A 21493-nucleotide genomic window follows, 5' to 3' on the forward strand; every position below is an offset into this window, starting at 1 on the left:
GTTGACTTGATGTGTGTCCTTGGCGACTTATTGAGCTGTCCTGCTCATTTTTGATTGTGTTTTGTGATTGGCTCCTCCAGCTGGGCACCAACAGCGGGCTGCACATCATCATCTTCGATGAGATCGATGCCATCTGTAAACAGCGTGGCAGCATGGCGGGCAGCACCGGCGTTCATGACACCGTGGTCAACCAGCTGCTGTCCAAGATCGATGGCGTGGAGCAGCTCAACAACATCCTGGTTATTGGTGAGAACTTCCTGTCACCCCTGAACTCTAAAAAAATGAATGATTCTAATGAGACTACAGCGGGTAAAACACTCGCCTCTGAACCAGAAGAGCACAAAGTCCCAGGTTCAAACCCCACTTACTGCCATTGTGTCCCTGAGCAGGACAATTAATGGTCCCCTGACACAATTTTTAGTTTTTTGCTTTTATGTCGGATGTGTTGGTCCCCTAATTCTGTATCTGACATCTCTTGGTGCAGAATTCCAGCCACTCTGATCCAGTCCCACAATGAGAGTTCCCAGGACGCGCCGTCTGTAGCTTTAAATGCTAATGAGGAGGAGAGAGGCGGGGCCAGGAGGAGAGCAGCCAATAGTAGTTTAAATGACGTCATCAACACCGTCCACCAATCACAATGTTTGGCGCAGACAGGAAGTCGTCTCGGCGTTTTTACGGAATAAATAAAATGAACCCGCTGGTTGTTCAGAGTCTCGCGTGACTGAACATAAGGGGGCAAATTCCAGATCCGACCGTTTGAGCTGCCGCTCTCTGGACGGTGAAGCAGAACGACCAAAACACTCTTCACACCGACCGCCATTTCTAGCCACCGCAGGACTGTAGACCGGCTGGGGAACTCGTATTAATGTTCAATCATCTCACAAAGTCACATTTTCATGTCAGGGGACCTTTAACCCAGATCGTCACCAGGGTCTGTCCCTGGAACTATTGGTTGTAAGGTGGTCTGGATAAGGGTGTCCGTTAAATGCCGTACCAGTCTGACGGAAAAACAAGGTCCCTCTGGACCGGGACATGTACTGTGTGGTCGAGTGCATTTCATCTCTCATTCCAGTCTTCACTTCACTCAATCAATGAATTGTTCTGGCCTCTAGGAATGACGAACAGACCCGACCTGATCGATGAAGCTCTGATGAGGCCCGGCAGACTGGAGGTCAAAATGGAGATCGGTGAGACGTCGTCTTTAAAAACCATACGTCCTCGGTGTCCAATATGCAACGTGTGTCATGGACACTGCTGCACTGTGACTGCTTACGAACGTTATGAAGCGCATGTTGGGCTTTCGGAGGTGATTTAAACGGCCTGGTAAGGGTCCTTCAGAGACCGTCCACCATGACTGACTGGTCTTCCGCTGTGACAGGTCTTCCGGATGAAAACGGCCGCGTGCAGATCCTGAACATCCACACCGCAAAGATGCGCGAGTTCAAACTGCTCGCCGGCGATGTGGACATCACAGAACTTGCCACGGAAACCAAGAACTTCAGCGGGGCAGAGCTAGAGGGGCTGGTCCGGGCTGCCCAGTCCACGGCCATGAATCGACACATCAAGGTCAGAACCAAGCAAACTACGAAGTTCTCCTTCCACTTCATTTATAAAGCACATTTAACAAGGAGGGACGTGGTAGCCTAGCGGGTAACTAGGTAGCATAGAGGGTGGTAGTAGCCTAGCGGGTAACTAGGTAGTATAGAGGGTGGTAGTAGCCTAGCGGGTAACTAGGTGGTATAGAGGGTGGTAGTAGCCTAGCGGGTAACTAGGTGGTATAGAGGGTGGTAGTAGCCTAGCGGGTAACTAGGTAGTATAGAGGGTGGTAGTAGCCTAGCGGGTAACTAGGTAGTATAGAGGGTGGTAGTAGCCTAGCGGGTAACTAGGTGGTATAGAGGGTGGTAGTAGCCTAGCGGGTAACTAGGTGGTATAGAGGGTGGTAGTAGCCTAGCGGGTAACTAGGTAGTATAGAGGGCGGTAGTAGCCTAGCGGGTAACTAGGTAGTATAGAGGGTGGTAGTAGCCTAGCGGGTAACTAGGTGGTATAGAGGGTGGTAGTAGCCTAGCGGGTAACTAGGTAGCATAGAGGGTGGTACTAGCCTAGCGGGTAACTAGGTGGTATAGAGGGTGGTAGTAGCCTAGCGGGTAACTAGGTAGCATAGAGGGTGGTAGTAGCCTAGCGGGTAACTAGGTAGCATAGAGGGTGGTAGTAGCCTAGTGCGTAACTAGGTAGTATAGAGGGTGGTAGTAGCCTAGCGGGTAACTAGGTAGTATAGAGGGTGGTAGTAGCCTAGCGGGTAACTAGGTAGTATAGAGGGTGGTAGTAGCCTAGCGGGTAACTAGGTAGTATAGAGGGTGGTAGTAGCCTAGCGGGTAACTAGTTAGCATAGAGGGTGGTAGTAGCCTAGCGGGTAACTAGGTAGTATAGAGGGCGGTAGTAGCCTAGCGGGTAACTAGGTAGTACAGAGGGCGGTAGTAACCTAGTGGGTAACACACTTGCCTATGAACCAGAAGACCCAGGTTCAAATCCCACTTACTACCATCGTGTCCCTGAGCAAGACACTTAACCCTGAGTGTGTCCAGGGGGGGACTGTCCCTGTAACTACTGATTGTAAGTCGCTCTGGATAAGGGCGTCTGGTAAATGTCGTAAATGTAAATGGATCCAGCGAATAATAATAAAGTTTTTTTTTTATTCAATAGCCAGACAACGGCTGCGTTCTGGAACACTTTACTTCATAATGTCGGTGGCATTTATACCTTCTGTTGACCTGACGTAAAACCAGGGAATGAATGGTGATGTGTGTGTGGTATGAAGTTTAATCAGATGTGCTGACTGTGACACACGCCTAAAGTGGGCCGTTTTGCGCCTGCCCCTCACGTCTGCCTCATATTCGCTGGTGTTGAAAACCGATTGACGGGAGTTTGCACAGGTGTGATGGCCGGACCGCCTGCCCTCTGACCTTCAACTTGTCCCGTCTGACCCTTCAGCATGCCGCTGAGCCGCTGAGCGAGACTCCTCCCCGACGCTGAGCGAATGCACGTTCGTTCGTGGCGTAAACTGTAGAGTTGAATGGCGTGTTGCGTTAGAACATCAGAGGAAAAACTGTGTCCAGTGACAGGCCCTCTGTAATGTGTGTGTAGGCCAGTAACACCGTGGAGGTGGACATGGAGAAGGCGGAGAAGCTCCTGGTGACCCGGGGAGACTTCCTGGCCTCTCTGGAGAATGACATCAAGCCTGTGAGTTGTCCTGCTTTGCCGCCGCCATCTTTTAATGTTTTTTCTTGGCTGATGGTCAAACCAGCTGGCCGCAGATGGAACGTAAAATTTAACCTTCGTAGCCATGATGCTCTTCCTGTTCAGGCCTTTGGAACCAACCAGGAGGACTACGCCAGTTACATCATGAACGACATCATAAAGTGGGGTGACCCGGTGACGGCGGCGCTCGACGACGGGACGCTGCTGGTGCAGCAGACGAAGAACAGCGACCGCACGCCGCTGGTGTCGGTCTTGCTGGAGGGTGTGTAGAAGCCATCTTGCTCCGCGTTGGGTTTCGCTGCCGGTGGGTTTTGTTAGGAAAGTTGGCGAAGGCTCCGGCCGCGTCTCGCTCTCTCTCCTCAGGCCCTCCTCACAGCGGGAAAACCGCGCTGGCGGCCAAGATCGCCGAGGACTCGCAGTTCCCCTTCATCAAAATCTGCTCGCCCGACAAGATGATCGGCCACTCGGAGATCGCCAAATGTCAGGCCATCAAGAAGGTGCTTCCTCCTCCATCTTCCTCTCCACTGACGTGAATTGTGAGGGGTCAGAGGTCGCTCAGTGTAAAACCACGTCTCGGTGTTGATCTCCGCAGATATTCGACGACGCCTACAAATCCCAGCTGAGCTGCGTGGTGGTGGACGACATCGAGAGGCTGCTGGGTGAGTTTGTTGTGGGCGGAGTCTTGGCCTGACCGACACCCAACCGCTAATTCCCAGCTTGCAATTGGTTGTCTGAAAGCGATCACGCTCTGCTCTGTCACGCTTTCTGCGCTGCTTAAGGGTAAATTAAGGATAAATTCACATTTGTGGGATTCATTCCCTTATTAATATGTTCTAGTTAATGTCGATCGCAGATTGTTAATTTAAATGACTAGCCGTATCTGTAAGACATTTGACTTCATTTTCCCAGATTACGTCCCAATTGGGCCTCGGTTTTCTAACCTGGTTCTGCAGGCCCTGCTGGTTCTGCTGAAGAAGCCGCCGCCTCACGTGAGTCTGAGGACTTTTAACCGTTAAAAAAACGACAAACGTTGTTCCAGATGCTACCAAGAGGTGGCAGTAGATCTTTTTATTTCTGTTGTGGAGTGAGATGGTGGTGTGTGTGTGTGTGTTGCAGCAGGGTCAGGGGTGACTGCTGTTGTGTCTGGATGAGTGTGTGTGTGTGTGTGTTGTGTGTTTGTGGCTCGTACCTCTGCCCTCTCGGTGTGTAAGTTTTGGTGACGTGGCAGCAGTCTGGCCGTGGAAGGTTCCGTTAGAGACGCAGAACGTTTTATTTGACTGCGCGTGTGCGATTTCAGGGCCGTAAGCTGCTCATAATCGGCACCACCAGCCGCAAGGACGTTCTGCAGGAGATGGAGCTGCTGGACGCCTTCAGCACGAAGATCCACATCCCCAACCTGTCCCGTGGGGAGCAGCTGATGGAGGCTCTGGAGGTCAGGTGGTGTCCTGCGGGTCTCATAGCCTCAGTGACTTTGCACGATAAAACCCACCCCTTATTAATAAAGCAGAAAATAAAATCTTTTGAGCAGAATACAAGGTCAGTGAACGAGTTCCCTCATCGTTACTGAGGTTCGGGAATGAATGGGTGCTGCTTGGGTCGATTATGGATGTTTCTGCATAAAACATCATGAAAATGTGTCATTATGGAGGAGATGGCTTTTTCTCACGGTTTCACATGTGTAACACGTGAAAAAAATCCCATTTCGCTGATAACGACTCGCTCTTCCCGCGTTCCTGGTTCAGATGCTGGGCAGCTTCCAGGAAAAGGAGCGAGCCGCCATCGCCAAGGAGGTGAAAGGGAAGAGCGTGTGGATCGGCATCAAGAAACTGCTCATGCTGATCGAGATGGCGCTCCAGGTGAGAACCGGGACAAGGGGACGCGTCCGGCCAGCATGCATGACCACTAACCTCCTGGCCTCATCTGTTCCAGATGCACGCTGAATACAGAGTCAGCAAGTTCCTGTCCCTGCTGAGAGAGGAGGGGGCGTACGTACCTTCTATCAACCTTAAAAAGATCTCTTTTCCCTGTAAATAACGCACTCTCCTGGTTCCTGTAGGCTGGACTCCGCCCACCACGTGGCGATATAAAGAGAACGTGATGTACGCACGGTGAGGCCGCACTCGGTAATATTCATCAAACCATAAAAACAGACAAAGGAAAGAAGAAATATCCCCTTTTAACTGGTTTCTTGAAGCATTTTCAACCGTTTCTGGTGTCTGGAATGGAACAAACTGACCCTTGAATTTAGTCACAGCTTGTTGATGCGTCGGTTATGCAGATAACATCATGTGAGATGCACGTGATGCCTGTATTTTATTTTTTGGCTTCATTGAAAGTGTTTTTTTTTTTTTTTTTTCTCTCTACTCTGGTTTGTTCCTGCAGGAAAATGATGGAGAGACCATGTGACCCACTGCCAGTACTGGCCACGCCCTCCTCCCGTGCCCTATAAACGTCCGGAGACGGCACGCTGAAGCCACCAGGGAATCTGCAGATGTTTAGTTGTTAATATTGAACGCGATGACGTGCCTGTTCACGTGTACGTGAAGACATTCCGTGGACGAAGAGCTCCTCTCGGCTTCACCTTTACTGCTCTACTCGTTTCATCTGTCACTCTTTTCCTTGGTGACCCTGTCGCGCTGCAGTTTGTGTCCAGGCCTCACTCGGGTCACTTTTTGTAAAAAGACACGTGAATAAATGAAATGTTTTCCAGCGATGTGAGGAGGATATTATTATTTTAATGAATTTTTCGGCCGCAGGAAAGCAGCACGACAGACACCGAGCCGGCGGGAATATGCCTGGCACATTTCCATTTGTCCAGGGCTTCGCGGCCACGTGCACCATTTCCTCCACGAACATGCCGGAATCGAATCTTTGCCGCGGTACTAAACGTAAAAGCTGCTAATCAGGCCTGCGGGAAGACGGAAGTGAAGTGATGAAACGTGTCCCCTGTATTTAACCGTCACCCCCGGCGCCCGGGGACCCGTGTGTGGGGACCTTGTCCTGCCGTGTCACCTTCGTGTGCGTTTGCAGTGTTTGTGTGTGCACGCTTGTTCTGCCTTCAAACTCAATGAAATAAAACTCAATAATAAAACAAGGCAATAGATTAATTCTTCAAATATATAATCTTAGTTCAGTCATACAGATATATACATAGTATAATAAATAATATTTATAAAAACATAGCATTTGTTGGGATTATAAAATAAAAGGGAATTACTGACTTTGGATATAGCGGACGATGAGGTGAGGTTGGGGACTGTTAGGAGAGGAACTGTTGGAACACGTCCTGCGGAAACCTGCGTTCATCTGTTCCAGTTGATGCCGCTCTTTTCTCAGCCCGCCAGCTATCTCTCTCTCTCTCTCTCTCTCTCTCACACACACACACACACACACACACACTCAAGCTGCCTGTTCAGGGCCTACACAGAAGATCTACATCTGTCCTGAACCTCCTCGTCCTTCTCGCGGTTAGTTTAACGTTAGGCCCGTGGTTAGTCCTGGCTTTAGTTTTGCTGGAGAAGCAGCATGTCCCACCCATGTCCTTGAGGGACAGACCACGTGCCACTTCTAGCTGTCCCCCTGGATGAGGGTGTAGTGACTGGCGGGAAATAAATATGAAGGGGGAAGGTGTTCAGGTGGAGGGATGCAGAAGTGCTATATCCCGAGTGTGTGTGTGTATGTGCGTGTTTGTATGCATGTGAGTGTGTGCATGTGTGTGTGTGTATGTGCATGTGTGAGTGTGTATGTGTAAGTGTGTGTGTATGCGTGCATGTGTGTAAGTGTACATGTGTATGTAGTGTTTGTGTACGTGTGAGTGTGTATGTGCATGTGTGTGTACGTGTGTGTGTGTGTGTGCATGTGTGTAAGTATGTGTGCATGTGAGTGTATGCATGTGTATGTGTATGTGGTCTGTGTGTGTGTGTGCATGTGAGTGTGTGTATGTATACGTGTATGTGTGTGTATGTGTACGTGTGTATGTGGTGTGTGTATGTGTACGTGTACGTGTGTATGTGTACGTGTGTATGTGGTGTGTGTATGTGTACGTGTACGTGTGTATGTGTACGTGTGTATGTGGTGTTTGTGTACGTGTGAGTGTGTATGTGGTGTGTGTGCATGTGAGTGTGTGCATGTGTGTATGTATACGTGTATGTGTGTGAATGTGGTGTGTGTGTGTGTATGTGTGTGGTGTGTGTATGTGTACGTGTGTATGTGGCGTGTGTGTGTGTATGTGGTGTGTGAATGTGAGTGTGTGTACGTGTGTGTATGTGTGTGCGCGCCCCGTCTCCCCGTCATTTGCACGTATGCACGTCGTACACGCGGACACACTCCTGGCAGCTGACGTAGCAGCACCAGTGGAAGATACAGTGACATTTCTCCTTCCGCTTCTCGGTCCGCGTGTTGTGTCCTCGTCCGCAGCACAGCAGGTCGCAGCCCTCGATGCCGTGAGACGACACGTTGCACACGCGGTCGCGGGTTCCGAAGGAGCCCGTCTCGGGGTTGGGCTCGCAGAAGTTGGGGGAGCCCTCGTAGTAGACCAGGTCCCGCTCGGTGGGGTGCTTGAAGAAGGTGTACTTCGCGCGCAGCGTCTCCACCCAGCCACGGGACTCGCGGTGCTTCTCCACCACCATCTCCGAGGCGCTGTCGTACTTGTCCTTCAGGAAGTCGCCCAGCAGCCGGAAGTCGGGCATCGCCAGCCAGCAAGTCTTCACCTCGCAGCTGCCGGACAGGCCGTGGCACTTGCAGCGGAGGTGCATGTTCTCCAGGATGGTCTGGAGGGGGACGGAGAAGCGCCGTTAGGACATGTGTCACATGGTATTTAACCATCGCCCTTGGTGAGCAGTGTGTGGGGACGGTCCAATTACAGGCCCGCTTCCCGACCTGCCAGGCTAGGAGGTTATTGGACAGGACTTCATTTCCGACATTCCCAAGCAGCAAGGGGACAGTGGGGCGGCGGTGGCCGAGCGGTTAAGGAAGCGGCCCCGTAATCAGAAGGTTGCCGGTTCGAATCCCGACCCGCCAAGGTGCCACTGAGGTCCCCTTGATGAAGGTCCTGTCCCCACACGCTGCTCCCCGGGCGCCTGTCATGGTGCCCACTGCTCACCAAGGGTGATGGGTTAAATGCAGAGGACACGTTTCACTGTGTCACTGTGTGCTGTGCTGCAGCGTCTCACAATGACAATCGCATCACTTTACATTAAAAGAAAAACGACTCCAGCTGCGGTGGAGTCGCTTTTCTTGTCTGCAGAATTCCCCAGGATGGCAGGTGTTTGAAGGGGTGCGGCTCTGTGGCCTCAGAAAGACAGGTGGGCCGGCCTGGGGTCCTGACAGAGGCTGTCTGTCTCACTGCCTGCCCCTGTGGTCTCAGCCCAGCTTCTTTCTGGCCCGGATCAAAGGGCCAGTCCTCGGCGTGTGGTCTCCGCCATTATACTGTCCTAAAGGACTCCACGTCTCAGCTCTGACAGGACAAGTGATGGTTTAAGTCCTGGCAAAAGCAGCCCCGCAGCTATTGACTAAAGTCACGGAATTTAGCAGGGATGCATGTTATGGATGGCATGAAAGCCTCGGCTCCCAATGAGGGTAATTACCCCCTAATTTGAAATGAAATTTCGCGTGAGCTCGCCGGGCCCCCGGAAGCACAAGCAAATCTTTGTTCGGTGTCTTGTTACTCAGAAAGTGGGGTAATTAAGTCTTTTTTTCCCCAGTTCTTACCTGTCTTCACAGTCTGCGTTCTGCATTATTATGTTGTATCTATATAACGTAATTGGCGTATTACAAACGGCAGCTCAAGACCTTCCTCTTTAGAGAAGATTTAGATGAACTTGTAACCTTCTTCTTGTCTGACTTCTGTATAGAAACTGGAACAGAGTGAATAAAAAGATTGTATTCATAGTTGGGGGTCCTGGTGAACCAGAACTGACCACTTCATCCATGGTGACATGGAAGCGCGTTGTAAGTCGCTCTGAATAAACGCCTTTAATGTAAATGTAAATGCGTGTGAACATAACTCGTGTGTATTTAAAGCCTCTTTCTCTGGTCACTGGCGGTGATTGATATTTAAATTGGTCCCATTAATACGCGATTTACTGGTTCTTCTAATGGAACGTGGCTCATCAGAATATCATCTCCAAAAAGGAGAAGAAATTCTACCTGTAATTTGTGTGGCTTGTTCTGTTTTAATTTACGCTCAACGTCTCATTGACAGTATAGTGACATTTACACAGTTATCCAACGAATTTCCACGTTTCTGAGTAACAACTTGCTGAACAGTAACCGGTTTTATTAAGAACGCCATTAAAAGTGTGACTGAAGAGGAATTGTATTTGTATGGAACGTTGGGAAGGTACTGGCCTACGTGAGCGGCACCCACCATGCGTCCCGCCTCGTTGTTGTGCCGGTTCATGGCCGACCTCGCGTCGGGCCGGTTCTCGCGGGCGTCGGCGAACTCCCGCGACACCAGCACCCCGAACTCGGCGTCCTCGCTGCAGCCTCCCCACTTCCAGCCCTCCCCCGGCGGCCCCTTGTGGTGGGAGTCGCAGCCGCACATGGTGGAGGTTCCCTCGGCACACGAGCGCGTCACGGCGTAGGCCACCCCGGCCGAGGCGATGGCGTGGACGAACGCCGACTCCCTGGTGGCTGGGCAGGAGGAAAGAGGAACGCCGTCAGCATGATGGAGCAGGAACGTTCTATAGAACTTTTTCTGGAACCGTCCCGACTCCGGTTTCTCCCCCCGCGCCTCGGGCCAGGGATCATTTTCACACCGATCGCGTGCTGCCACCGAGCTGGCCGATTATTGTCACCGCCGCCGAACGCTTGCTGAGGATTCGGTGACCTTGGGTCAGTGCAAAGATGCTGCCTTCTGTCTGGAGTTGTGTTTCACGAGTGTTCGTCTCTCCTCGCCCGTCTCTCGCCCCAAGGCCACTGGTGACAGTCGGCTCCGCGTCACCGCGTCACCTCAGCCACCTTATTACATAAAAACCGTCTGCAGCGGCCCCGCTCCCTCTCCCCCGAACCGAGGTTCCTCCAGTTTGTGCCGTGGGGTTTTTCTCTAATGTGCATGTTCGGTCTCTGGAGACACGATGTGCAGCAGACAGATATCGTCCCACTCGGCTGTCATGTGAGTGACAAAACGCTGGTGAAATGCAATAGCCAGTTCGGTCACCAGACACCGTGTTTACGCTGCAGAAGCCCCCCCGACGTGCCGTCGGCTCTTCTCGCTTTCAGCTGATCGTGTTCTGCGGGGTCCGACGCCCCGCTCTCCCCCTCCGCCTCACACGCGCTTTAATGCCACTTGGCTGTGAGAGTGGTGCTGGTCGTGGGTCCTGGGGGGTAGCTGGGAGTTGGCAGACCGGCTGTGGCCGGTGGCCAAAGGGGGCGCTCCAGCAGCTACCTGCTGGGTCCATCAATCTGCCTTTGTCTGCCTGGTGTCACACTGTATTACCCAGACAAAGGGACCCAGCAGCCTGCTCGTCCCCAACCCAGGAGTCTCAGGCCAGAGACGGGGCTGGCATTCCCTGAAGGGACGACCCCCCTAACACACATACATAACACACATAACACAAACACACACACACTCACAACACCCACACACAAACAGTGCGTCTCATTCTTTCCTTAGCTCTCATGCAGACATACACTTCTTTCCAGAATTATCATCCACCCCAGACAAGCTCCACCAGCACCTCACAGCACCAAAAAAGCTCCAGCTCCACACCTTCTCTTCTCTTCTCTTCTCTTCTCTTCTCTTCTCTTCTCTTCTCTTCTCTTCTCTTCTCTTCTCTTCTCTTCTCTTCTCTTCTCTGCTCTGCTCTGCTCTGCTCTGCTCTGCTCTTTTCTCATCTCCTCATCTCCTCTCTTCTCCTCCCTTCTCCTCTCTTCTTTACATTTACATTTACCACATTTACCAGACGCCCTTATCCAGAGCACCTTACAACCAGTAGTTACAGGGACAGTCCCCCCCTGGAGACACTCAGGGTTAAGTGTCCTGCTCAGGGACACGATGGTAGTAAGTGGGGTTTGAACCTGGGTCTTCTGGTTCATAGTCGAGTGTGTTACCCACTAGGCTACTAACACCCTATGATCTTCTCATCCCTTCTCCTCTCTTCTCCTCCCTTCTCCTCTCTTCTCTTCTCTTCTCCTCCCTTGTCCTCTCCTCTCCTCTCTTCTCCTCTCCTCTTATCTCCTCTCCTCCCTTCTCCTCCCATCTCCTATATTCTCCTCTCTTCTCCTCCCTTCTCTTCTCTTCTCCTCTCTTCTCCTCTCTTCTCTTCTCTTCTCCTCTCTTCTCCTCTCTTCTCCTCCCTTCTCCTATATTCTCCTCTCTTCTCTTCTCTTCTCTTCTCTTCTCTTCTCTTCTCTTCTCTTCTCCTCTCTTCTCCTCTCTTCTCCATGCCACCTTGTCTTGTTTAGTGAGGACTGGGGAGGTTCCCTTTCAGACTGTGTTCTGACCGAGTCAAAAGGGCGTGTGAAAGGGTTTTTTTTGGGAGATGGAGCCCAGAGATCTGCTCTCCTCTGGCTTCACGCACAGTAGGGGTTGCTCTGAGCCCCGAGCCCTTTTCTATTGCTTGTAATCTCATTTGGCTCCCCTTCGCTCTCATCTCGTCTCTCTCTCTCTCTCTCTCCCTCTCTTTCTTTAATTCATACTTCTTCCTGACACACACACCGATTCATTTCCATTCTGCGGCGTGTCCTCGCCACCAACTCCAATCCCACCATTCAGCACACTTATTCAGGAGCTGTGTGTGTGTGTGTGTGTGTGTGTGTGCGAGAAAGTATCACTGTTTAAAGAAACGGTATTAACTGTTCCAACAGCGGTGACCTCTCACCCCACTTCTGATGACTAATTATGTGGCTCTTTCGGTTTTGATTCAGTTTCGTAGTTCCTCCATTTCAGAAAGTTTTACCCATTCTGTACCTTTGTCAAGCACAGGACCAAAGATGGCCAGGTTGTCCTTGATGGTGGTGCAGTTCCAGCGGCGCCCGCGGAACTGGTGCTGGCACTCCTGGATGCCCAGCTTCACGCCTTCGGCCACACTGGGCATGATCTCGATGTAGTTCCGGCAGAAGCGCAGCTGCTTGGGCACCAGGCCCGGGATGGAGCCGCACAGGATGGGCTGGGAGCCGAGGGATGAGTACTGCTGTCCCAGGGCTAGAGACCTGGAGGTGGGGAGGTGACAGTGTGACAGTTCATGCGACCGTAACCACGCAACCATACACAGCGTAGCGCTGAACTTTTTTTACCCAAGAATTTCCAAACAAAAAGTCTCATTTCCGCACAGGCCCAAGCCGGAGTTCCGGCATCGATCATCAGTTCTCTACGCAGGTGCTGGATTTAAACGCTGTAGTTGTAAATGGATATACAGTCACGTGACTTTTCCACAACTTTTCAAGGCGTTTTGAATGACCGTAGGGACCTTGGAATAGATTTCAGGTCAATAAATGCCACAATCTCTTCCTACATCGTGCTGGACGGTACGTGGAGGATTTGTACCGTATGGGCGTGTCTGGTCACCGTTGTGCGTTGTGTGATTTGTGTGTCGTGGTGAGAAATCGCTGTCTGCTCGCTGGCTGTCAGAAGCCAATATATTTTATTCAGGGAATTTATTTTAATTGCCCCCCCCCCCCCACCGTCTCAGATATGGGGATGTGTCCGTGTTTTAACACGCTTAGCGTTGTGACAGGCTCAAACAAAACCGCTTCAGCACACTCCCAGATATAATTGCCTTTGCCATGAAATATTTATGGAATATTGAGAGTGTGATTGTTTATTCGTGAACATATGCTGCAGCATGAAATCGGCTCCCCCCACCCCGTCCCACGAGGGGCCGCGAGCGCTCCTGTAACAGAATTTCAGGGGCTTCTGTTTGTGCAGATTTACGTTCAGGTGTGTGTGTGTGTGTGTGTGCGTGTGTGTGTGTAGTATCACCAGAACACCTGGTCCTCACTCAGATATAAATGCTACACACACACACACACACACATATAGAGGCAGTGAGATTCGGGACTGGCTGCAGGCCTCAGGGAGGATTGTGGGTAAACAGCGGTCCTGATGAGGATGAGCTCAACCACCGCAGGGTGGAACCCGATCCTCACACACACACACACACACACACGTCTGACAGACAACTAGCCCTCAACGCACACAAACAGGCGGCAGAGAAAAGTCCCCCTGGTTTTGTGATCCCGGGGCGGGCGGAGCCTCTGACACGGTTCCCGCTTTGATCCGTATTGTCGGAGTGTCGGAGGGCCGGCTGCTCTTTCATGTGCTGTCAGAGCGGCGCGCAGATGAGGTAACTTGCGTCGGGGCGCTTTGATACCCGACCCACAGATCAGCTGGGCGTGCCACCTACCCTGCCCTGCGGGCGCCTGCTACCGGCCCGCTGCCCTGCGTGTGTGTGTGTGTGTGTGTGTGTGTCTGCTGGACACGTTTCCGTTCTGAATGTGAAGGTCGGTCGGGGTAACAGTCGACTTTTGGGAAGTTCTTGCGCCCTCGTTTCCCGCCGCCTGTCATGTGATGAAGTGAGTAAGCGTCATAATTGCATATTTACAGCCGGAGGTCGCGCTCGCTCTCTGACACCGGTGGGGCGCTGATGTCTGATGGGACCGGTTTTCGGGGAGCAGTGAGGACCGGCTGTGACCCCGATGGTGAATCGGCCAAGCGCGCTGCTGTTCGTGTGCGAGGTTCACCGTGATCCTGACCTGTTGGCTGCATGTGTTAAACGGGAGTCCCCCTGAGAGGGTGTGTGTGTGTGTGTGTGTGTGTGTGAGAGAGAGAGAGAGAGAGAGAGAGAGAGAGACAGGGGGTGGAGTTTAGGGGAAGAAATCCAGAGAAGATTCTGGGCCTCACATCAGGTGCTTGTCTGTTCAGGTTTGATGGCCGGCTCTTGCCCCAGGCCTCTTTTTTCCTCTATGGTTCTAGGTGAGTGTGTGTGTGTGTGAGAGAGAGAGAGATAGAGGGAGATTCTGTTTGTGTGTGTGTGTGTGTGTGTTCATTTGGACCTGTATTTCTTTTTGTGTTATTTTTAAAATGGTGAAAGTTATGTACGGCAAGCAGTCTGTTTCTGGATGGTTCTTATAAGAATGCTGGTCTTCCACCTTCATACATTCTCAGCATTCACATTTCAAATGTATTGATCAATAACTGATTCTTCACACACACACACACACACACACACACACACACACACACACACACACACACACACACTCAGTCTTGTCCTGTTGCTGCTGGGCCAGTGTGTGGGTGGGTGGTCTGGTCTACAGAAGGTCAGTAAGCATAACTAGAGGCAGGAGAAACCAGAAACCTTTTGAACCGGTGGAGATGCCACCTGACAGCCTCATGTAGGTCATTACCAGGCCACACGTCCAGCGTCCCCACAAAGTCCCCACGTTTTCCTTATTTCAGGCCTGTGAATATAATGCCCAGCGACGATGGAATGAGAATTCCCCAGCTACTTCTTCCCTTTATAAAATCATTATAGTTCATCTTCTGGGCGTCAGACACAATTAAAACACTTCATATTACAGAAGTGTTCTTTCTCTGTGAATGTCCCCTGCTCCGGGTCTTGTACATCAGTATCAGCACTATGCAGATTAGAATTGGTGTAAAGTTTAAGGCGGGGAGGGAAAGTGGGATCGGAGACCGCTCCCCGCCGCATTCGTCCCCGAGCCATGCTGGACGCCTGCGGAGAGCCGGGAGTGGCTGCTCGTACTTCGGCGCCATGCAGCCCTGCCTGCCAACCACGCCGCCTTATACCATGCACCTCATTTACCCGGGACCCCAGTTTCCAGCAGCACAGCTCCAGTTATCATGAGAGAAAAAAGAGAAGCGAATCAGTCGGTAAATGGACTTTTTTTTGTTTTTTTTTTTGCCTGGCAGGTAAGTTTTTGCTTGAGGAATTTATAGTTACGAAAAAAGAAGAAGATTTATCATACGCGCAGACAGTTGTGCAAGGGGGCTGGTGTGCACGAATGCCAGTCATTCCTCAGTCGAGCGGTGCGTGTGCACACTGGCTCGCCCCGCTGCAGGAAACGCATCCCGGCGGGTAATCATTCGCACCCGTTACAGACCGGAGGAATTAATGAGGATGGCAGGTCCAGGACAGCAGAACATGAAACGTCTCTCTCTCTCTCTCTCTCTCTCGCTCTCTGGCTCTCTCTTTTCACCGGTTTATTTGCAGGCCCGGAGCTCAGGGCTGATCAGATAAAAGATGAAAAATGGCGACCCCTGTTTCTGCCTTCGCTCGTCCTGGTTCCAACTTGTGAACTCAAAATGTCCCTTTTGGCTTCTGTTTGTGAAAGCGGGGGGACCCTTTAAGACGTGCTCCTCTCCCTGAGTCCCCCGCCTGCGATGGACCGGGCGACCTGAGCGGTAACGTGGGGCCGTCCCCGAGGTGGCAGGACACCCGTACGAATCAGAGGGGGCGTGGCTGCCCTGTGAAAACCAAACAGAAACCAATTAAAGCGGCCTTTGGGCGCCTCGGTGGTATAATCGAACGCCCCATCGCTCGGTGGATATCCGTTGCCATTGGCGCTGAGCCTATAAGTCTGTGGAATAACATTCTTTCCCCCCGCCATCCGCTCCCATTCACGGCAGCGCCGCTCTTAAGTGCTCAACAAAACACTCCAACATCCTTGATCTTTTCACACGGCGTGACAGACGGGGGGATTTTCTCGCGGTGAGCATCATTAAAGTGATCCTGGAGGGGGGCGGGGGACAGATAATGACATTCCAGAGGCCGGGAGCCGGGTCAGCGGGGACGCCCGTGGCAGGTCGGGGTCCCCGCAGCCCGGCAGGGGAGCACAGCGTGTCGCCTCACCTTCGTAGAGCGGCCGGGATGGGACGGCGAAGCCCGAACACCGCTGGCCCATCACGTTATCTTCCTTTTTAAAGATCATTTCTCGTTTTTCTGTTTAAACTGCATGAGGCCTTTTAACTTTTCTTAAGATTTGTGTGGGAGATGAAGATTAAATCATTAAAAGTTATTAGTTTATTAATGTAGTTATTAACAGATGAGTCCTGTTCTCCTCAGGTGTGTGTTGAGACGCCAAATTTAAGCCTTTTTGCCACAAGTTTCCCAGACAGAAAAGTCATAACTCATAACTCCTGTCTGGAGAATTTATGAAGACAGCAGTCGAGAGTCATCTTCTGTATGTGTGTGTGTGTGTGTGTGTGTGTGTGTGTGAGGAACTCTGTCCCTATCACGTCACTGCACCTTGTCGTACTTTGTTCTGTAACGGTTTGATTGACACCCCAGAATGACTTCTGTGTGTGTGTGTGTGTGTGTGTGTGTGAGAGAGAGAGAGAGAGACAGCGATGACGGCACACAGTGACACTCGTTCCTCAGCACCTGACTATTCACCTGTAGCCCCGCCCCGTCTCTCCGGATCACCGCAGGAATCGTGGCGCAATGAGCCGCCATCCCGGCGGAACACACATCTGCACTGTGTGTGTGTGTGTGTGTGTGTGTGAAAGTGAAGTGATTTGTCACATGTGATACACAGCAGCACAGCATACGGTGCACACAGTGAAATTTGTCCTCTGCATTTAACCATCACCCTGAGTGAGCAGTGGGCACCATGACAGGCGCCCGGGGAGCAGTGTGTGGGGACGGTGCTTTGCAGATCGGGAATCGAACCGGCAACCTTCTGATTACGGGGCCGCTTCCTTAACCGCTAGGCCACCACCGCCCCACACTGTGTGTGTGTGTGTGTGTGTGTGTGTGGGGGGTGACCCATCATCCATAAACGAGAGCAGAAAATGCTGCTGGTGGCCGCCATGGCACCAGTGCCAGGTCCGCTCAGTCACACGTCGGCCCGATTATTACCGTTCCCAACATGGAGATCCCGGGTCAGAGGCGTGGAGGGAAATGTGGGAACCGCGGAGGCTGGAAATGCGGCTGGTCCAACATTACTCTACATCCAGAATAATGTAGTAACACAAGGTTTCACAAATATTCCTTCATTTCTACACGTTTTGAGCAGTAAAGTTGCGGTAAAAGCGGTTTTAAATCACATGGACAGCACATGGTTCGGAAGAATAAATTAAACGGCGTCCCACTCTGTCAGTGCCAGTTTGAATGAACGCCTGGCTGCGCCAATCGGGACGAAAAAGAGCGGCACCGACCGCCGTTCCCGCCCGGTTGGTCGGGAGCTGGATGCAGAAATGCGGAGATGTTCGGTACTCACCACCAGATGGGATAGCCGCCAAGCACCCTAGAGCCGGACAACCACAAACACATCATATATCCAATCAGGTTCAAATCCATGAGGTGTGTCTTCTGGGACCAAAGTGGAGACGGATCAGCGCATGGAGCGTCCCAGAGTGGAGGAAAATTCCCAAAGTTCCCACGGCTCCGGGCAAATGAACGCCGGAATACCTGAAAATGATTACGTTTCAAATGGCAAAAAAAAAAAAAGCGGCTAAAAGGAGACAGCGGCGGCTTCTTCTTCTTCTCTTCGCCTTGATTGAGTTTGGACAGGGGAGTGTGTTTGACTCCCAGTAGTTTAATGCACACACACACACACGCGCGTGCAAACACACATACACACACACACACCCACCCACACACACACCCACACACGCTCCTACCCTTCCCTCTCTGAGGATCTTCCCCAAGGTAGATATCTCTCTCTCTCGCTCCACTTTTCCTCCCTTTAGGACGCCTCGTCCACGGGGCCAATATTAAAGGGGCTTCGGGGACGTCAGCTCGCACACCAATCACAGGGGACGGCCTGAGGTTACGAAAAAAATTATTATTCCTTCCCATCTGTCAATCACACAGCACCCCCTGGTAATGTGGAAAAGAAAGAAAGAGAGAGAGAGAGAGAGAGAGGGAGACGGAGGGCGGGAGAGAGGGAGGGAGGGACGGAGGGGCGGAGTAAAAGGTAGACTTTTTCCGCCCCCGTTCTATCTCCTTTAATTGAAAGTCCCCCGGCCCGTGGCGCCGGCAGGGCCCGCCCGGGGCCCGTGCCCACGGCCGGGTTCTGCGCCGGGACCGCGGCCCGGATCCGCGCGTACGGTGTGTGTGCGCAGGGGGGCGCGGGGAGCGTTCGGGGTGTCGTCCCCTCCTGACGACAGGCCACAAAGGGAGCACAATAAAGCCATAAAGAGCGCCGGCCCGGAGGCAGAGCACCACACTTCACCTCGCCGCCATTGTCATTCTGATGAGACCAAACGTCACTTTATTGGGCTCGGGGACAAGATCAGTTTACAAACACCAAAAATCTCCACATTTTTCATGCAGTAGGAACGAATTCACCGTATTCCGGTGTGCCTGCCCGCTCTCAGGTTCTCACCGCTGGCCACCTGGACACCTGCGTCCTGGAGACTGACCAACAGCCCGGAGGTCGGCCTCACCGACCCTCGTTTCTTCTCCCACACCTTCATCTCCCCACATCAAAGTCGGCCTGGAATGGCCCCGACCTGAGGGAGCTGAGGGCGGAACCGCCACGGTGCCACCGAGGTCCCCTCGAGCGGGTGGAGGGACGGGCGGACGGACCGGGGCGGGCCCGAGACGCTCGTGGGCCGGGATCTGTTTCCCATCAGCCCCATTGTTGTCGATCGGCCTCGCAGCATTCCTGAGGGGTGACAGATGGCCCTCGACATGCCAGGGCCGGCGTGGGGAGCCGCGACACGGCCGAGATTTACGAGACGTGACAGGGAACGTTCTGCAGCCGGCATCTCCGCAACATTGGAACCACGTTTCTCGCAGGTCAAGACCGCAACACGACAAACCGCTGCAGAACAAACAGCGCAATTAGAATTATAGGGGACGAGCGGCTGCCGCGGGGACGAGACGGCACTTGGACGGCGTCTCGGGCTGATTTAGGGCCTTTAATTTATTGTCGTGCAGATGACAACCTGCAGGCATAATTAAACTGCTGAGTTGTGGAGAAGAGCTGGCGCGGGTCTCAGGGTTCGAGCCGGAGGTCAGCTGACTGCGCTGTGTTGCGGGCGCGGACGGACGCCGCTTCTTCACGCGGAATCATATTTTTAATAAACCGTAGACGCCCAAAATCTGTTACCAATTGGGAATATTTCTCCACCTGATGAGACACACAAATCTTACTGGATAATGAACCGCACGTCTTATAATTCACCAAAAATCATTCCTGGAACATGGCGGAATTCTGGATGTTTGGTGTGATGAAACACAATGACGTTTTGAAAGGTGAGAAGCAGTGCATCATGGGAAAGTGTTGGTGAGTGATAGGTGTCTTTGATTGGTCGGTGTGTGTGTGTGTGTGTGAGTGTGTGCCAGTGTTTTCATCTTAAATAGAGAGGTGGTCTGTGTTGGTGTGTTCTAGTTGGACACACACACACACACACACACACATAGGACCCCTGCAGCGCTGGTTTCTACGGCGACGCAGACCCCGTTCCTTCTCAGGCCTCTTGCTGCAGAGGGACATGTGTCCCTCCTCCTAAAGTCTGAGACCCCCACCCCAGCCTTCTCAATCTGGACGTCGTGGCCGGACACAGGGACCCAATAAAACCCGGATTACCGGGGCGTCCACACACACACACACACACACACACACACGCACACACACACACACATCTAAAACCGTTTCTTAACACGCCCGACCCCGCCCCTTCTCTTTTCTCTCTTTCATTCATTCTTACCATCTTTTCCTTCTTTGTAAACCTCCACACCCCTCCGCCGTTCCACCTCTGTCCTCCTCGTCCTCGTCCTCTGTCTCTCTGCGAAGAATTTCATTATTTGCTATTTGGGAGAACGAGGGCCTCGTGAATCTGCTTGTTGTGAAAAGGGCTGAAATCGGGGCAACGCGCCGCGGCCCCCTGCGCCCCACCCGAGGCCCTGGCCGCGCTGGCACTTCCTCTCGGCCGGTGACAGGGACGAGGCGCCCAGGTGCGTGCGTGAGCGCCTTGAGTGACAGGCGCGGAGAGAACAGGAGGCCGCGTGCGCGCCAGCGCCGTAACGCGTTCCCGCTGCGACAGTCCCAGCTCTGTTTTTACACCCTCCATTAATGTGTCGTCTGGAACTCGTTCCCCTCCATCTGCAGCAAATGTGCGCGAGGGAAGCAGGGACCGTCACCACTGTCACCAAAACGGTTTCACTCGCGTCCCGTCGACTTTGGCTGCCGCGCCGTTCCTTCTCCCCGTAATTTCATGAATTATAGCAGCTCCTGACGGTTTAAAAGTTCACCTTATGGACAAATCCTTCAATTATTTTTAAGCATTTGTCTATATGCTTGGAATATTAATAATGCGATGCAGTGCACTGAAAGTGACGTGATTGTCATTGTGCAAAACTGCAGCACAGCACGCGGTGACACGGTGAAACGTGTCCTCTCTATTTAACCATCACCCTTGGTGAGCAGTGGGGACCATGACAGGCGCCCGGGGAGCAGTGTGTGGGGACGGGACCTTCATCAAGGGTACCTCGGTGGCACCTTGGCGGGTCGGGACTCGGACCGGCGACCTTCTGATTACGGGGCCGCTTCAGTATCCCACAATATTGCAGGATATTGCGAATGCCGTATGGAGGAGAGACTTTATTCACGTTAGAAGAAGAAGAGTCAACAGCCCCCCGTTCCTCATCTCCCTGTGTAATAAGACACCCCCCCTCTTTAAAAAAGCCCCAGTGCCCTCCCACTCTCATTCATCCGCGGGACAATACCCAACAATGCCCGAAGGCCCTCTCACCCCCGAAGCTACCCCCAAACAGACACTTCTTTTATTGAAATTCTTTGGTCTTCTAATCCCCAGCTTCCTACATAGCGCTGTAATGGAGTCCAACTCCGACGGCCTTTTCCTGCTGGACCGATCCCTGCAGCCCTCCGAGATCACAGATCACGGGCAAATCCTGACTGTTATTATCCGTCCGGAGACAATTACAGCACGTTCATGCAGATGAAGGAATAAAAAATATATACAAATACCAATCAGCATGCATTTCGTACTGGAGATGTCAGAATAAAAAGGAATTCCTACTGATGTTATAACCGGGGCGCGACCTTAATCCATGGTAGCGAGGCTGCGAGGCTGGTCTACTGCTGACGATGGGCCTGATCCTCCTCAGAACCTCCCTCCACTTCCTGGAGTGTAGCTGCTCATCCCTGCGTCGCTGCAGAGCCACCGGGGAAGCCAGGACATGATCCATTAGGGCGCGATGACGGACTTTATTGAAAGAGTGCAGGGCTCTGGTTGCTCTGGCCATGAGAACTTGGATGTGCTGTGAGGGACACCTACTGGTTGAGTTTGGAACTGCAGTTC

At 52.3% G+C, this 21493-nt stretch overlaps 2 protein-coding genes across 10 annotated transcripts in view; one reads left to right on the forward strand and one right to left on the reverse strand.

Annotated features, from left to right (window-relative positions):
• The window catches only part of LOC114795533 (vesicle-fusing ATPase-like), an 11857-nt gene extending 5889 nt beyond the window's left edge, over nucleotides 1-5968 (forward strand). For 4 of the 5 annotated variants that reach the window (XR_003750523.1, XR_003750525.1, XR_003750524.1 and 1 more), the window contains 12 exons: nucleotides 81-246; nucleotides 1113-1187; nucleotides 1379-1566; nucleotides 3142-3237; nucleotides 3361-3517; nucleotides 3619-3752; nucleotides 3848-3914; nucleotides 4165-4244; nucleotides 4553-4687; nucleotides 4998-5111; nucleotides 5185-5363; nucleotides 5638-5968. Coding sequence is in view for 1 of the 5 variants with exons in the window: in XM_028988927.1 (XP_028844760.1) it covers nucleotides 81-246; nucleotides 1113-1187; nucleotides 1379-1566; nucleotides 3142-3237; nucleotides 3361-3517; nucleotides 3619-3752; nucleotides 3848-3914; nucleotides 4165-4244; nucleotides 4553-4687; nucleotides 4998-5111; nucleotides 5185-5240; nucleotides 5312-5342 (1299 nt within the window). In the remaining 4 variants the exon portion in view is untranslated. The remainder of the gene's footprint in view (nucleotides 1-80; nucleotides 247-1112; nucleotides 1188-1378; nucleotides 1567-3141; nucleotides 3238-3360; nucleotides 3518-3618; nucleotides 3753-3847; nucleotides 3915-4164; nucleotides 4245-4552; nucleotides 4688-4997; nucleotides 5112-5184; nucleotides 5364-5637) is intronic. The other variant, XM_028988927.1, reaches the window with a different exon arrangement.
• A 1442-nt stretch (nucleotides 5969-7410) lies between these two features.
• On the reverse strand, nucleotides 7411-21437 carry wnt3 (wingless-type MMTV integration site family, member 3). 5 transcript variants are annotated; one of them, XM_028989355.1, is made up of 4 exons: nucleotides 21235-21437; nucleotides 12167-12408; nucleotides 9623-9888; nucleotides 7411-8024 (listed from the first exon to the last, which is right to left on the reverse strand). In XM_028989355.1, exons 1-4 carry the CDS (start codon nucleotides 21435-21437, stop codon nucleotides 7545-7547), a joined length of 1191 nt encoding a protein of 396 aa, XP_028845188.1. In that variant the 3' UTR covers nucleotides 7411-7544. The 5 variants fall into 5 exon arrangements, with proteins under 5 accessions (XP_028845188.1, XP_028845189.1, XP_028845192.1 ...); XM_028989356.1 differs by having other exon boundaries at nucleotides 21212-21437; XM_028989359.1 differs by lacking the exon at nucleotides 21235-21437 and adding an exon at nucleotides 19880-20182.
• Between the last annotated feature and the right edge of the window lie 56 nt (nucleotides 21438-21493).

This window comes from Denticeps clupeoides, chromosome 8, assembly GCF_900700375.1.
Source record: "Denticeps clupeoides chromosome 8, fDenClu1.1, whole genome shotgun sequence".
NCBI lineage: Eukaryota > Metazoa > Chordata > Actinopteri > Clupeiformes > Denticipitidae > Denticeps > Denticeps clupeoides.

Bases quoted from the DNA above. Each gene is read 5' to 3' on its own strand.
- wnt3 (XM_028989355.1), bottom strand. From the start codon at position 21,437: ATGGCCAGAGCAACCAGAGCCCTGCACTCTTTCAATAAAGTCCGTCAT. The intron at 12,409-21,234 runs GTCGCGCCCCGG...CCCCACCTCCAG, and splicing joins CCTCGCTACCATGGATTAAG to GTCTCTAGCCCTGGGACAGC. The intron at 9,889-12,166 runs GTACAGAATGGG...CCTCCTGCCCAG, and splicing joins TGGTCCTGTGCTTGACAAAG to CCACCAGGGAGTCGGCGTTC.